The sequence below is a fragment of the Mycena indigotica genome (assembly GCF_014461135.1).
Source record: "Mycena indigotica strain 171206Taipei chromosome Unknown Mind.scaff0009, whole genome shotgun sequence".
NCBI lineage: Eukaryota > Fungi > Basidiomycota > Agaricomycetes > Agaricales > Mycenaceae > Mycena > Mycena indigotica.
The window spans coordinates 2,855,536-2,871,771 of NW_023503008.1; the positions used below are offsets into that span (position 1 = coordinate 2,855,536).

The 16,236-nt window shown below is 51.0% G+C and overlaps 4 protein-coding genes across 4 annotated transcripts; 3 read left to right on the top strand and 1 right to left on the bottom strand.

The window, feature by feature from the left end:
* Nucleotides 1-21: 21 nt before the first annotated feature.
* Nucleotides 22-2,988, top strand: MIND_01067200 (NAD dependent epimerase dehydratase family protein; the record flags this gene model as incomplete). Its single annotated transcript, XM_037367250.1, has 17 exons — nt 22-49; nt 99-169; nt 221-264; nt 313-392; nt 450-547; nt 618-823; nt 882-1,221; nt 1,271-1,375; nt 1,423-1,597; nt 1,798-1,877; nt 1,934-2,092; nt 2,140-2,151; nt 2,199-2,231; nt 2,285-2,363; nt 2,412-2,581; nt 2,627-2,910; nt 2,964-2,988. The coding sequence occupies 17 exons, from the start codon at nt 22-24 to the stop codon at nt 2,986-2,988; spliced, it is 1,989 nt and encodes a 662-aa protein (XP_037216644.1).
* A 6,418-nt stretch (nt 2,989-9,406) lies between these two features.
* Nucleotides 9,407-10,218, top strand: MIND_01067400 (BZIP domain-containing protein; the record flags this gene model as incomplete). Its single annotated transcript, XM_037367251.1, has 2 exons — nt 9,407-10,082; nt 10,130-10,218. The coding sequence occupies 2 exons, from the start codon at nt 9,407-9,409 to the stop codon at nt 10,216-10,218; spliced, it is 765 nt and encodes a 254-aa protein (XP_037216645.1).
* A 167-nt stretch (nt 10,219-10,385) lies between these two features.
* Nucleotides 10,386-11,609, top strand: MIND_01067500 (Proteasome subunit alpha type; the record flags this gene model as incomplete). Its single annotated transcript, XM_037367252.1, has 8 exons — nt 10,386-10,422; nt 10,472-10,590; nt 10,653-10,779; nt 10,830-10,954; nt 10,996-11,130; nt 11,176-11,352; nt 11,398-11,458; nt 11,509-11,609. Exons 1-8 carry the CDS (start codon nt 10,401-10,403, stop codon nt 11,607-11,609), a joined length of 867 nt encoding a protein of 288 aa, XP_037216646.1. The 5' UTR covers nt 10,386-10,400.
* A 140-nt stretch (nt 11,610-11,749) lies between these two features.
* MIND_01067600 (uncharacterized protein) lies at nt 11,750-16,038 on the bottom strand (the record flags this gene model as incomplete). Its single annotated transcript, XM_037367253.1, has 9 exons — nt 11,750-12,122; nt 12,182-13,142; nt 13,190-14,577; nt 14,625-14,698; nt 14,744-14,829; nt 14,874-15,214; nt 15,264-15,467; nt 15,514-15,660; nt 15,710-16,038. 9 exons carry the CDS (start codon nt 16,036-16,038, stop codon nt 11,750-11,752), a joined length of 3,903 nt encoding a protein of 1,300 aa, XP_037216647.1.
* Between the last annotated feature and the right edge of the window lie 198 nt (nt 16,039-16,236).

Here is a 16,236-nt window from a genome sequence, read left to right on the forward strand (position 1 = left end):
TAACACCCTTCGTCGTTGGAGATGTCGGCTCCCAATGTTCTCATTTTCGGTATCGCAGTGTCTTTTTCTTGTCGAGAGTTATCTCACTCTGAGGCTAGGCGGTTTGAACACCTGCTCACGGGCTCTTGTCAGTCTGCTTGCGCCTCTCGAGGGCGAGCCGCTTGTCTCTGTCGGTTTTCCTACTCTATCGGAGACCATCCCACTCATTCCATCGCCACAGAGCGTCCGCATCGTCGACCGCTTCTCTGTTGAGCCACCCACGACGTGAGTAATACTCGGCAGTGGCCACGAATCCGGCTAACTCTCTCCCAGCTACATTGGCGCGGAGTTTCCAAAGATCCTCAAGCAGTCGAAGATCGTCGAGTACAGGCAAGCAAACCTGACGGTGGCTGGTACGCTTATTTTTAATCAAATTTGCTTGCGCGTCGTTTCTGATGGCTTCCCTGCAGCGACCATCGCCCAAATGTTTGATCCCCCGGAGGGACAGGCGCCTTACGATTATGTCTTTGACTTTACTGGGGAGGTTCAGTTCGATCGCAGCGAGATGGTGACTTTTTTTTTATCCTTTTGCCTCCGCTCAAGTCACCGGTTGGCTCATGATTTTTTTTTTCTACTAGATCCAAATCGACAGGACGTGCAACGTCGCATGGTTGCTAGGTCTCGAGGCGGCCAAGCGGAAGGTCAAGGCATACTGCCGTCTCTCTCTGCCTTTCTACGAAACCTCCACAAAAGGTTCGCATGATGAGAAGGAGGATATCAAGCCTTTTGGTGTCTGCGGAACTTGGTGGCATGAGGCGTTGCGAATGCTAGCTGACATCGAAGAGTACGTTCTTCTGGTCACTACTGTATCCGCCCCTTCTCATTCAATCCTTCCAAACCAGCCTTAATCTCGTAATTTTACGGAGTGGTTTTCTCTATGGACCCTACACAAACTGGGGCATCATCACGTCTGCTATCACGGTCTCATCGGTCTACGGCTATATGAAGAAACCGATGCGTTCGATGTGGTCACCGGGCAAAAACCCAAACAATACGATCCACACAGACGATGTCGCTGGCGCAATGTGGGCTTGCGCCGAGTGGATGGCCCCTTTGGGTCGCAAGGAGGCAGACAGCCTTGCGGGTGAGATCATCATCTTCCACAACGACAAGAGCAAGGTAGGCGAAGTCAAGGGCATGCCTGAAGCGAACAAGAAGCTTGTCGCTCCCTTGTTCAACCTCGTGAGTCAACGCACCCGAATCTTTTTCTCACATTGACGTTTTGCCCAAGGTCGACAACTCGAACAGCACGCTGTTCAGCGTCGGGCAGACCGTCACGTCGTTTTTCGGCACAACCTTTGAGTTTTTTAATTTCGTGGAAAATACTGTCCTTAATGTCAGTTTATCCTCTTAGTCCTCTTGCTTTTCTGACGCTTGATTCAGCTGAAATCTGACGCTGTTGAAGACATCAACGAGCACCACGTCTCTGCGTGGACCGAGATGATCACAACCTCAAACCCACCGATCCCCAACACTCCCTTGTCCGCATATATGGACAAGTATGCATTGGATAAGCATGTCGTTGCATTCAGCAACCAAAAACTCCTTGAAGTGACTGGTTACAAACTCAAAAAAGCCGAGTTTACCCACGAAACGGTCAAGGAGGTTGTGGACAAGTGGAAGGAGGAAGGCAGCTGGCCCATTCTTGGGTAAAAGCAGCCCGCCCATTACGAATAATACTCACGATACCCCATGGCCACGTTGACATACCTTAGATCTCTGCCTAATGTGCTTAGTTATGAATATTTGACTTGTGAGGATTGGGGGGCCACGGCTTTGTAATCTACGCGTCTGTGATTGGTTTATATCGTGTCCCTTCCGCCCATGTACCTTGTGTCGTGAGACCGCCGCTGAGCAAGAGTGTCTTTTGTCATTGACGTGGAACTGGATGCAGCGATCTACTCGACGCCAGCTAGACAGCATGGACCCCAATGCCGAAGACTACGAACTATTACTCCCTGAACAAACCCAGAATGGACTACCCAAGAGAGTTGAAGCACAGTTACCCAGAGAGGGCCGCAAAGGCGATGGTACTGCGCTCTACATTGCTTTCGTGCGTGTCAAGCCACGACTGCAACGCCCCCTTAACCTTCCCTGTAGTTCGGGATTGGCGTAACTTACCCCCACTCATGTGTCGCAGCTAATGACGTGGTTTCCAGCTCTTTGCAACCGTAAGCTGGGTCATCACCTTGGTAAAACGAAACGTCCCCGCCACCTTCCACGGTTTCTGAATCGTCTCTCTTAGGTCAACGACCCTCTCGCTGTCGGCATTTTCGCGCTCCACCCGTTGTTGCAGTCGCTCTCGCTGGTGCTTCTTGTCTATGGCCAGTCGCGCGGTCTATCGTCCAAATAATTGAATAATCCTTTCACAGGAATACTTACCTTGCAACCGACCTCGCAGCCCAAGACCAAGGCAGCGGGCCTTGCGCGCCATCAATACGCGATCATCCTCGTCGCGCTCCCCGCAATCGTGATTGGAACATCTGCAGTTTGGTGGAACAAGGAGCGCCGGGGGGCCGACCACTTCAAGAGCTGGCACGGAGTAAGCCTTCCTCCTTCCTTCCTTTCTTTCCTGAACGCCAAACAGAAATTCGGGCTTGCGACTTTCACGTGGATCTTCGTCCAGGTTTTGCTCGGTGGCGGCAGCGTGTGGTTTGGCGGTGCAGCATTTGGCGGCGGGTCAAAGGCCAAGGCCGTCTGGAAATACCACCGCCTTTCGGGCTACGTGCTCTTCGTGCTGTTGATGGTCACTGCCCATCTAGGCGGTTTTTGGTCTGGCTGGGGGCACAAGTACAGCCCATTGAGCATGCGCATTCTAGCATATGCCATTGGTCCCCTGGCTTGTGTTATTGGCTTATATATCCGAGTGCGGTCAGTGCTTTTTCGTGAACCTTGACTAGGGGGTGCTCAATAAGCTTACACAGGCCTTCAAAGATGAAGTTCATTTAGACGGGGAGTACTCTATCGTAATTACAGATGGGTTTTTTTTGTTCTCTATCAAGACTCCTGGGGTATGACTGCTGCCATGAAACCTGGCAAGAAACGCTCTATTCGCTCATTGGTGGCATTCCACAGCGTGCGCTGTCGCTCATCGCGCTGGTCGTCCGCGGCAGGGGGCACAAGAATGTTGGCAGAGTTCATCACCAGCACAACATTTTTCAGCGATTCAGGGACCGCTTCATACTTGGAAACCAAGTCAGCTTCGCTCGAGCGAAAATCATGGCACTTACCAGCTGGTCGTTCTTGTCGATGTGCATGAAGCGATCCAAGAGGTCGAGGATCTGTATCCAGAGCAGGCGAATGTCGCTTTTGGCCTGCGGGTCACGTGTTTCGTAATTTATGAACGTCTTGCACAACAGGGCAGATGCGCGCAGTCTGGTCTCGGGCATCCCACGCGGGTCGCGGTTGAATATTTGCGGCTTGAGGAGGTCGTCCAGAAGAGGGAATATAACCCGGTTGAAGATCTCCTCTATCTGGACCTGCATGGACTCGGCATCATCAAACAGCACGTGCGGTCCCAGTAGCAGTCGTTGGAGCTGGCTCATCGCACTTTGCCGCACTTCGCGTGCGGCATTTGTGGATTGACGACCGAGTGATCCCAGTAAGGGCAGGCACAACTCTCGCCACGCTATCAATTAATGAGATGCTAATGCCGACCTTCAAGACGACTGCGTACCTTGCAACTTCGTTAAGGGTGTAGATTCAGCTAGAGGAGCCATGAACTTTCTCAGGTTTACGATCAGTTCAATGGCCTTGGTGCCTCGCTCAACAGAAGGGGAGCTAGAGTCGTATATATCAGCGTTGTTTGTCTCGGTTATCCACAAAGCACACACTTGGTCGTCGATAACGGTTCCAGCCTCCGTCCCTGGCGCTGATGTGCTTCCGTAATGTAACCAGCATGGGATGCAAAATCGTCCAGGATCGTCAATAACCCGGAATAGTTGTCCAGAACCACAGTCTGATCGGGTCCATCCGACACCAGCTGAGTGACGAGTTCAAAAGAGTCGCGAGAAGCTTCTGGATGTGTGATGGTCGAACGAAGAAGTGCAAATATCAGATTCCACTTGGTCTTGGAGCTGAATGAATACTTGAGTCGTCGTAATAAGCAGTAAACAACAAGGTTTCAAACCTGATGATCTCCTTGTGCTCTCGGACAAGTAAAACAACCCCCGAAACAATCTGTTCTGAGACCAAGCTCGACACAGTGGGCGGCAGGCAGACGAGCAAATCCAACGAGTCAGAAATCTGCTCCTGGAGCGATGGCTGCCGATGCTATGAGAATTGAGTTCTGCAGCGAGAGCGATCACATACCACTTTGGCGATAATCAGACACAAACGCAAGAGTCCTACCACGGCACGCTCGATGAGCAGGACGCTGTAGTGTACGGCACTCTTGAGAAGGTCCGTCACGTGTTGGTTGACGATTGGCCTGCGTTGCAGTGAGCTAGGTCAATAGTAGGACGAAAGTTGGATGAGTACCATATCTCTTCGATGTGTTGCCAAGTCTGTGATGCGATGCTGACCATGGTTTCTAGAAGAAACACCGATGCTGGGTCATACGGCAATGAATGGGGTTCATCATCCAAGGTATGGGCGCTGTCTTCATCAGACTCTTGCTTGAGTTTTGTCACAGTTCGTTCATGAGCTAAAGCTTCCAGTGCGCGAACAGCCGCAATTAATGCATGGACATCTAACTGCCTGGGGAATTGGTTTAGTCATGATGGATAGCAAGGAATCATGGTCGTACAAAATCTGGCCGTACAGCTCGTCTAGACGACACGAGGAGATGCAGTCGATAGCACAAAGCGTGTTCTCCACATCTGCATCGGTGGCATCGGGAATAAGAGCATCAGAGCTCGCACTATATGGGGTCATCAAGTAGGATGAGAGTGCGGAAAGTAATCCGCCATCACTCCGGGCCGCAACGCGTCGAGGCTGGCCCCCGCGAAGAGGAATCACAGAAGCACCTCCTAGGAAATCCTCCATTTGGAGCATTTGAGGCGGTAGCAATGAGTGCAAGAAGAGGTTTTGGAACATTTCGAAGATCTTTAAACGTCTCAGTTTCTCTGTTAACAGCTGAGAGGACAGCGCTTACCTGGGTCCACCCTTCTCGAAGGGCATTGCCATTGCCATTTACGATATTGAACAAGACTACAGCAGCCAATTGGCCCTTGAAATTGGTGCCGAACTTTACTGAGAGGTTTGACACAGTCACAGACTGGCCTTCAACATCTACAACAGGGAAGTTGGGTACCTGGCCTGATACGGACTCCGATAAAAGACTCGTTGCCTGGGAAAGCGACACAACGACGAAATCGAAGACATCAGGAAGCTGGAAGACACCAGCCAACGTCGCACATTGGCGGAAGCCTGCTATCGACCGCTGAATGATGTAATCGTCGTCGAAGCTGATAAACGCGTATGCAATAGCCGAGATGACCGGCTTCCAAACAGCCTTGAACATATTAACATCGAAGAGATTTGTGTTGCAGATGATTAGATCGCCTAGATTAGATTAGATTGTGGATGGATGTTGGTAGCACGTGATATACCTGCATCTCTTGACCTGGCAAGCAGATCCTTCCAAGCATATTCGAAACCAAGTTGACCTGAATGCTCTTCTGGCATTATAATCTCGCGCTTGCGAATCGAATCGAAGATGTTTTGCTGCAAGTCCCTCAGTGGTGCGCGCTTTACATCCAGTCCAAGGTCTTACCAAGAACTCAAGAGAGAAATCGCTTCCGTTATTGACGCCACGCAGATTTTTCCTGTAATCTTCGATTGTCATTCGATTCTACGGATTGGTGAGTACAAGAATCTGAGCTCATGGCGAAGACTAACCCGAACTTGTGGATTGTGTTGGTCAGTGTTGAGCATGATAATGGAATACGCCAAGACATAAACAGCGTCTGAGTTTTGGATTTCCGCTGCCAGAAGATTGAGACGACAAGAGCAGACTAAATGCGTAGTGAGTTACCAGGGCCTGCAGCAAAATAGATTGAAGCAAATTCTTCGGTGATCCGCGCTATTTGTTGTGCTTCGCCAGGGAGACGGAAGGTTTCGAGAAGCTCGCGCATGGCTTCTGCAATGGGTTTCTGGGCTTTGCGTGAGCACGAAATTTTATCAACTTAAGCCAGACACACGTCACGGAAATCAAATAGACCGATGAACGCCTTGAGTAGTGGAAGATTTTCTTCGCGAGAAATATAGTCTCCCAGAAGTCGCTTGTCGAGTCGAGCACATCCTTTCAGAAACACGGCAAGATTATGTGCTTTGGCACTTTCCGGCCCGTCTGGCGGAAGGTTTGCGTATATGAGCTTGTTTTCTTCCAAGAAAGCGACGCCATGTTTTGGTTTCGTGTTGAATCGTGCGGCAGCAGCAACGATGAGTTGTTTCTGCGACTTGGCAGTGAGTAAAGAATTTGCTTCAGGAAGATTCTGTCTTTGTTAGCATTCTGTATAGCATCCAAAGGTGAGCATTCTCACCGCGGACCACGGGTCTAATGCCTGAAATGGAAGATGGGTACGGCGCACTAAAGGAAAGAAAGACGCACCCCGCCAGCGCGTGCCGCCATATCGTTGACGAAGGCAAGTAACAGGTCGAGACAGAGGTATTGCACGTTGCGCTGACGCGCATCTAGTCCACCGGGATAATGTGAAGGGTAAATAGCTTTGGTGAGGAAGTCGATGAGCCGCTCGAATAGGTTCTCAGAGTTGATGTCACAGTCGTAGTTGATGTAAAGATCAACCATAAAGCTCGGATGTTGAGCAATGTGACTGAGAGTCTCCAATACGAGATCCCGAGTTTCACCACGGGCCGGTGCCACCAGTACTCTTGTTGGAGTGGCGGAACCGGTTTCGGCATCCCGCTCTGGTGGTCCTAATATCGGTGTTCCAGGGACTGGGGTACCGGGTCTGGGAGAAGTGACAGGCGGCGGAGGCTTCCTTCCAGGTGGAGGCGGTGGTGGGGCAAGCCTGTCAATTGTGAACGCGAGATATAATTCTTGTTGCAACTTCAGATGCTGGCGCATCGTGTCGAACACAGTCGATATCGCGCGAAGACCAGCTTGAAGGACCGCAAGATTTTCAGACCGTGCCAGCTGGAAGAGGAATTTACAGCCAGTGTCTTTGATCAGGGCTAACAATGAGGGGAAATCGGGAATGCGTGAACCAGAGGCTTCGAACGCAGCATTGAGGATGCCCAAAGCGACGAGTCGGGTCGAGTCCGTATGTTGCTGATCACTAGGATCAAGCACGTTGATTAAAACTCGTAGTAGTTCAAGGATCGATGGAAGGCCGTCTATGAAACCCATGAGAATTGGATTGTCGTTGGCAGGTGAACATACATTCCGGACGACCGATGGTTGCTGCCGTTGAGGGTGTTGGAGCAACAGCTTCAGTGGCATCATCTGCTATGCTCGACTGAGATGGCTCGACGACCAGTTCTTGTGAGTTGTCTTCCTCTACTGAAGGGACATCAGTTGAAGATACTGTCATCCTTAATTCGGCTTCCGGCGTATCCTCATCGGCCGTTTGAAGCTTTTCTTCTTCAGTCCGGGGGTCTAAAGAGTGTAGGCGGCCAAATACGGTCCGAACTAAAGCGTGCATTGTGTTCTCCGCCGAGCGACGAAGCGTTTCTACGGTCAAGCTGAGTATTTGGTTTGACGAGAAATAGTCGCACATACCACTAAGACGCATTTGACAGCAAGTGGTGAGAACAGTTTCAAGCATTTCGCAGACTTCAATGTCGCCTAGTAGACTGCCAACACTCCCGCAGAGACAATCATGTATGACGGTCATGATACGCAAAAGTACGACCTCGTCACCAGAAGAGTCGCTAGCTTCAAACTTGCAGTGTGAGACGGTGCTGCTGAGATCGACTAATGCGGTCTCAAGAGACCGCGCTTGCGGCGAAATGAGGCCAGAAACGAAGAAACTATGAAGGGATGCAAGCGCAGCGGAAGTTATAGGTCCTGTCGAAAGCGGAGAACGGATTATGGCAAAGAAAGGCGCGAGGAGCGTTGGAAGAGGAACTGTCATAATGTCTTTACCAGCGTCAGTCGCATATAACAACTAGTACAGACACACACCTTGAATATCCCGAACTGCACGTTTCAGTTCTTCGAATCCGAGCATAAGATCTGCCTCTCTCGTAATTCTCCTGGACGGCTGAGAGCTGCTCGACACTCTCAGACCAAGGTCGCTTCCCAAACCCGAATCGCGCGCATAGAGCAAATGAGTTGCTGAAGCCCATCGAGAGTTTTTCCGCATTGCCGATGTAACTGCTGAGATTTCGGAGTAGAGCACATGCTTGGCCGATACACGAGAAGATGCCATACTGCCTACAAGGAGAGGGGACCAGCTAATATAGTCGGATGCACGTATCCAGACACGTCGCGTAGTTTGGGTGTTTCTGAGTGTGACGGATCGACATCTGATTTGGCATCAAGTCCATCTGATTGTGACGACCGGCTTGTAATACGCCGGGCCGTGAGCCCCTATGTAAAAGGGAGAAGAAGGAACAACACACCCGTGGCGCCAGCATTGAAGACTTAGAAATTCGGAGTATTTTTGCGCTGCGTGGAAGTTCAACCCGATCTCAACTCACAAAGGTACAAGGAAGACATGGGATCATTAGGATGACTTCCTGTATTCAGGCGAGTTTACTGCTCATACAGACTACAAGCTAGCTGAGAATCATTAGACAGCGACTCTTCTTCACAGCCCCACGATCTGGACAGTGGAGAAATTTAGAAACTCACGATCAAGATTCAAGACTATTATAACCAAGCTCTGGACGGGAAGATCGACCTAAGTGGGCCAGCGGCGGCCCAGCGCCACACAACTGACTTCTAAAGACGTCATTCTATTCATGTTCTAGCTGAGTTTCATGTTTTCCCTAGCGTGCCTTTGCCGCCAGTCCAAGGTTTGGATGAAATGCTACGCCGGGCCCGGCGGCCCGTGAGCGCCTCGGTGCCTCGGTTTGTAAAAAGTCTTTGACTCGTTCAGCGTGATTTCAACTGCCACATTGTCAGAAGACCGCGTGGGAGAGACCTGATCGCTCGATCATGAGGGCTGTTGCGACATTTTCTGCCCAATTGCGACATTTTTCTTCATTAATTTTCGAGTAGTGGAGGCTGTCTTCATAACCAGCTTGACTGCCTGCATTAGTTTATGTCCTGTGCCGTATGAATATAGCGGCGTAGCGGTTAAAGGAGAGGTAACATCGATGGAAAAAAGGCTGTTGCACATGACGATGCATCAAAAAGGCGCTATCGGACCGACGCGATTACTCAGACACCTAAACTTAATCCGGGCTTACTCTCTTACTACGAAAACCCACCACCGCCCAGTGCTCCAGCGCAAGAATGGCGCCACCCAGCCTCCAAGGGCTCAACCTTATTCACCCACCATCTCATTCAAGCTCGTCTGCCCAAGACTTGCTCTCCGGCCCACCATTTCCCGATATTTGGAATACTTTGGTATTCGAAAATGACGACCCCCAACTGCCTGAAGAGCCTCACAAACGGCATCATGGGCGTGGCATGGACGACGAGCTGGACTCACCCAATCCTTCCGAGTCTTTGCTTCATCAGGGCCATGCCAACCTGATCGCTCCCCCAGAGGCCCAGCCTGCATTTGATCTCAATCATCTCTTAGCGACGTTCACACAGCCAGGCACTCCGTCTATCGTCCAGCTTTTGGCTTTACATTCCGCAGTGCAAGGCGGCGCTCCACCCCAATCGTCTCTTTCACCACCCACTGAAATTTCATCTTCACTCGAAACCCCGCCAGCCAAACGTGCGCGAACTCGTAAAGCCTCCATTTCGTCGACTGCCGACAGCCCAGAAGATGCAACATCATTGGCTGTTAGCATTGCTGAAGACAAACGCCGTAGAAACACCGCTGCCTCCGCTCGCTTCCGTTTGAAAAAGAAAGAACGCGAGGCAGCCCTTGAAACTCGTGCCAAGGAGCTGGAGGGCCGGGTAAATGAGCTTGAGCGCGAGTGTGAAGGTCTTCGTAGAGAAAACGGATGGCTTAAAGGTACTTTTCATTGTCTTCCAGTGAGAAACCGGCGCTGAAGAAGTCAGGTCTTGTTGTCGGAGTAACAGGTGCAGCACAGGCTCCACCTTCCGCCGCATCTTTGAAGCGGGGACGCGATGAAACTGAGACGGCATAAGAGAGAGAGGGAGAGCACTTCCATGTACATAGTCTGGCATCCATGAACGTTCCACACTTGTTGTAATCCACTTCTCATCGTCATCTTGGGCTAAATTTGGTTGCCCCATCAGAATTCCCAAATCGGGAGACGTTACGCGATTCGTCACGAGCTTGAACGCGCGTCTCGTTCTTGCTGCTCTCATGTCCAGGTCCTACGATCGAGGTGGGTCATGTTCAAGAGCCAAAATACGACGAACCTTAACCGCCTACAGCACTCACTGTATTCTCTCCCGACGGCCATCTATTCCAGGTCACACTCACTGCAACCAATCGAAACCAACTCATTCGCGTCATCTACAGGTGGAATACGCTGGCGAAGCGGTCCGCAAGGGTACCTGTGCTGTCAGCAACAACTACACTCCACACTTCGCGATTGGCTTATGTTCTATCTAGGTCGGTGTTCGCGGCAAAGATGTTGTGGTGCTTGGAGTAGAGAAAAAGTCGGTCTTGCAACTTCAAGATCCCCGAACGGTTCGCAAGGTCGTGATGCTTGACGACCACGTCTGCCTTGCATTCGCTGGTTGGTCGTGTCTCTTTCTCCAATTTCGACTCCCGCGAACACAACCACAGGACTAACCGCCGATGGACGTGTCTTGATCGACAAAGCCCGGATAGAATGCCAAAGCCACCGCTTGACCGTTGAAGACCCAGTCACGGTCGAGTACATCACCAAACACATTGCCGGAATAAAGCAGGTGCATAGTATTTTTGTGTCTGTTCAGAATTGGCCTGATAGATTCACGAGAAATATACGCAATCCGGTGGTGTACGGCCATTCGGAATTTCAACACTGATCGTCGGCTTTGACCCCGACGACACCAGACCGCGTCTCTACCAGACTGAGCCCAGTGGAATATATAGCGCATGGAAGGTGCGTCTCGCAGGACTTGCCCCCTTCACATCCAACAGTCAACAGGCGAATGCTATCGGTCGCTCGTCGAAAACTGTCCGCGAGTTCCTCGAGAAGAACCACAAAGACGATCTCTCGCGAGAAGAGACAATCAAACTTACCGTCAAGAGTCTCCTTGAGGTGGTCCAGACGGGGGCAAAGAACATTGAAATCAGCGTCATGGAAAGCTATGGCAAGGTTACGGTGAGTTGACCCATCCTCATCATGGACTCTTATTGAGCTCGTCAGAATCTCGATCTGCCTGAAATCGAAGCTATTGTTGCCGGGATTGAGCGGGAGAAGGAAGCAGGTTGGTGTTTCGGCGACCACGGCCTAGTCGTATTCTGAACTCATTCACAGAGGCTGAAAGAAAGCGATCCAGACTTGCGGCCACAGCCGCTGGTCAGGCAGCAATGTCGTCGCGGGCGGATGAGGGGGCATCGGGTACTCCAGGGCAGTAGACATTGTACAGAATACGACTTGCTTTCAAAATCACCAACTTCGAGTGTGCGCAAAGCAAAGCAAAGGTCAACTTAGTCTACATGTCTACACGCTTCCTTTCTGAATCTAGGCTACACGAAATATTAGAACAAATTTTAAGCTACGCCCAGCGTGGGGTTGAAGTGATAGGCCGAGGTTGAGAGCGTTCATTGCCCTTATCGCGGTTTCTCCTCGTCCGTTTCGGAGACTTATTGGCCGAGCCATTATTTTCGCCAGCAAGAACTCGTGCGATAGCAGCAGCATCAGCATCAGCCTCCGCTTTAACCCGTTGTTCCTCCTCTGCCCACCACTTCAAGAACTCCTCTTCGGCCTGGATGTCCACAAGAGACTTCTTGTCGCGGCCAACAGACGCGCCAAGTTCTTGCTCAAGCTGTAGCTGTTGGATTGTAGCGAAGGAGGCCACTGAGGCTGTTGCGGTAGATGAAGACGCGACTGGGGCCAGAGGAGGCTGTGTCCATGCTTTGGTCCCACCTCTGAACGATGAGTCAGCCAAACACAATACACAACAATTGAAAAGAAGCTCACGATGAACGTCTCATGCCAGACGGAGGTGGAGGCCGAGTTGAGGGGGCCGTTTGTCGAGTGGGGGGTAAAGATTGGGCCAAGACCGGTTTGTGTCGTTTGTGGAGGCCGTTGCCAGGGAGGCGTAGACGGCACCAATGTGGGAAAGGCCTCACCAGACGGTCGACCCAAGCTAGTTGAAGGTGTGATTGGAGGGGACTGCGTAGAAACCTTCCACGAAGAGCTGTTCGCGCTTTTCGAAGAGGATAAAGCGACGCCAGGCTTCGGGGTAGGGGCTTGACTCTGAACAGCCTCTGCCATGACACTCTTCATATCAACCTTGGGTACAGATGATGCCTTCCAAACTGGGGCAGGATGTTTCGGGGGAGCCACTTCCGCATCGTCTATCTCGAATATTTCGTCCATCGCGGTCGACGGAGCTTGCGGAACCATAACAGCGCTGTTCGATAATATTCCCGATCGTCGCCTTTTGGGACCCAGTTCCGGGGACGATGGTGGTTTCCTCCCGGCACCCTTGGTCGAAAGTGGGATGGGCTCGGCTATGTCTTGTAATGCCAGCCAATCACCATGTAATGTCATAGCTCGTTCGATGACGAAGTTCGTCCTTGCTTTGGGGCTCTTCTCAATTTGCCTTCTGCTCACAAAATGGGAAAGTTGTTTGATGAGGGACGGTGTCAAGTCGTTGAGCATGCTGCACTCCAGAAAAGTTTCCAAATTCTCAGCGATATACCCTTGGACACTGTCGACCAGTTGTTCCGCGTGATAGTAAGAAGCTTCAGCCAAAATGAAACAGGCATGGTTGATATCGGTCCATTTCAAGATGACTTCCGAGCACAATAGCACCAAGCGATCTAGCATGAGTTCGTCCTGGATGATATAAGCAGAGTTAAACGCCCTGTACTGCTGAATTACCGCTATGGCCATTACTTCAAACATGAAATCTAGTGCATCGTCGACTGAGTTAGCAAATGCTGTCATACAATCAGCTGCAGCATTCGACGAATAGCAAGCCTTTCACCTAAGTGTTCGAACATTTCGGACTCAACTCCACATAGCATATACTGGAGAACATAGTCCATCACACTCCAACGAAGATGCTTCAAGTTGATCTTGACTACACCGTTACTGTCCCGCCGTTTAGCAGTCCAGTCCGCTTCGTCAAAGAATCCCGAGAACACGGGGCTACGGGATCGCAGAATGGCGGAATGGCATGAGACGTCTCTGTCGGCCAACTGGAGTATAACATCAGGAGCAATCGCTGACTTGGGATTCACATGGCTTTGGCAAACACAGAACAACTCCTTGAGGTCGCAGCCAAGAGACGGTGTAGGCACTCGCTTTGCTTGCGCCTCCAACGCCTCGCCAAGAAGGGTCATTTCCAGGAGTCGCGCAAGGTGTTGCAACTCTAGTTTGACTTGGGCGGGTTTAATATTGTGCGTTGTGAGCTCGATCTGCAGTGCCGACACGATACGGCCGTCCCAGATTGCCAATAAATCATCAGAGTACAAGTAATGCAGCAGAATGAGGATAGTCATGGGAGCACAACCTTGGAAGTCAAGTCCAAGTTTGATGCCGGTGTTGCCGGTGATCGGAACTGGCTTGATGGTGATACGATCACCGCGAATAGGATTTCCAGCCAAAACCGATAGGAATGCCTTGCAACGTGCGGCAAGGATAACTCGATGGGCAGGAAATTCTTTCCCGTTGGCGGTAACCAAAACATCAGCACCATGCCGAGGAGGGTCGATACAGCCTGTCTTCAACAGACGACAAAACGCCCACAGTCGAGCAAAGTCAGCTTCGATTGAGGACTCTTCTGCCTCTTCGTGGTCCTCAACAGCAAACATGGACGGTGGAGTCTCTGGAGCTTGTTGACTCTCATCTTCGATGAGCTTCGGGGGCGGCGATGAACTATATGGCTGGATGGCAGTCAAATCCTCCACAATGGTATTGCCCTCAACACGAATCGGCGTGGGACGCGAGTCGACGCGAAGAGCGCCAAATGCTCCAGCGTTGTTGGCACAGACTTGGACCACTCGCTGTATATATGGCACCCGCTGGAATTTGAATGCCTTATTCGTGGACGCTCCCTTGGTGTTTCTGGTTCGAACAAACACATTTCCTGATTCGGTGCAGATAATGATGGTCCCATCAGCTCCGAGAGCAACATCTCGGACTGCACTGAATTGTTTCCGCAAAGCCCAAACGCGCTGAGGTTTGAAGGCATGACTGCGACCCAACTCGGCTTCGCCTGGGTCAGGAATCGAAAATGTGAATAGTTCACCATTTGACGACAGTGCCGCAATGGTGTCGTCCGAGCTTGTAATCTTGGCGATATGGGCATCAAGTTTCGCCTGAGGCGGCCGATATGGCTGGATTTCGGATGGAAAGGCATGCGAAGGGAAGCTGAAATGGATCAATTAAGAGGGAGGGCATGTGACTGAGGTACATACTTAATCTTGAAGCATCGGTCGTTCCACACACAAAAGACTTCTTGTGTGTCGAGAAGACAGGCCATCGCGTGGTCCTATTCAACATAAGTTAACCAATAAGCGTCGAAAAGCCAAATTACATTCAAAGCGATTGCTACAACGGGTCTGGATATTTTCGATACCTTCCTTGGCAAGATTTGGAAAGGTTGAGCTGTTTTATCGTAGCCTGCGCAGAATGAGATCACGCAAAATCAGACTCATATAACTTACCGAGCTGTCCGTTATTGGTTCCCCAGGTAAAGACCTCAGTTGCAGTGAAGCAAGCGGAAGACTGTTTTGATGCCGCAATACCCTTGACAATTTCCTTCTTGAGAGCACCAAATATACGGCGTGGAGTAGATTGAACGGGTTCTTCGAGTTTCCCCATGGTTGGCGATGGCTCAACAGTATAACCTAGTTGATGAAAGCGAGACAAGCCCCAACTGAACACTTCGCCATTGCTTGTGAGCGCCAATGTATGGTCTTGACCGAGTGCCACACACGTGACTTCGGTGGATGTGGATATGGGAACGGGGATTAGGCGATATTGCGTTTGCTGACCAGGCCCAAGGCTAACCAGGATTGAGAAGATAAAAAAAAAGAGACTGGCTGGTGACTCACCGTCCTCCGCTGCCAAAACCACACACTCGAAGGTTGGATTTGCGCTCCGTAGTGACGACAACTGTGTGGAGTTTCGCCATTGAGATTTGACGAACCCGAAGAGGAAGAAACCGCTTCGTCGAAGTTGGCTCTGGGCCTACTTTCGGAATGCAAACGGACTCTGGGCTGCTTCTATCACCGCTATCTTGCCCAAGAGCGGCATTTCTAGCAAGACATTCAGCGAGTATTCAGCGCAAGATATTTGACTCACCTGTTCACACCCCACGTATACAACTCTGCAACGGGTGAGGGTCTTGGAGCCGTGCCATTCACAGTGGAGTTGTAGAGGTCAAACGCGGTGTGCCCTTCAAAGTCTTTGAGTGATGTGTCAATATCAGACCGCTGCAGAAGCAAGAGCCTGTTATCATTGAAGCCCTCAACCAGCGACGATGAGGTATAAGACTAACGCTGCGGCAATATTCCCATGATACATGGCCCGATGGAGCGGCGTATAATGGCTCTCTTTGTCGGGGAGATTGGCATTGACGAATGGGTGCTTGAGCAAAGCCCTGACGTATTCCAGAGCGTCTGGGGCTGCACATGCGAGATGGAGAGCGGTACGGCCAAGCCAATCGAAGGAATTGACATCACATCCCATTGCGGCCTTCAAAACGCTGGGGCCCTTATTCGATTTGCTTCTCGGACTGCCAGCAGAGTGAGTTCCGCGTTCACCGTCATCGAGTAGACTGCGGAACAAGGAAATGTTGCGGGAGTAAAAGGCATAGTGGAGGCTCATGCAGTGTTGGGCGGGGCAGACGGCCTAGCGAAGGAGAAACCTCCTTCTCAGGTCGCTGTCCTGGAGTCTACGTTCGAGATAGTCGAATGTAGACTGAGATAGTGCGTTTGGAGTCGCAACTGGTGGATGGGGGGTTGGAAATTGTGGTTTACAGATAAGTTAAGAGGGCAAATAAGGATACTCCGAGTAGGTTTGACT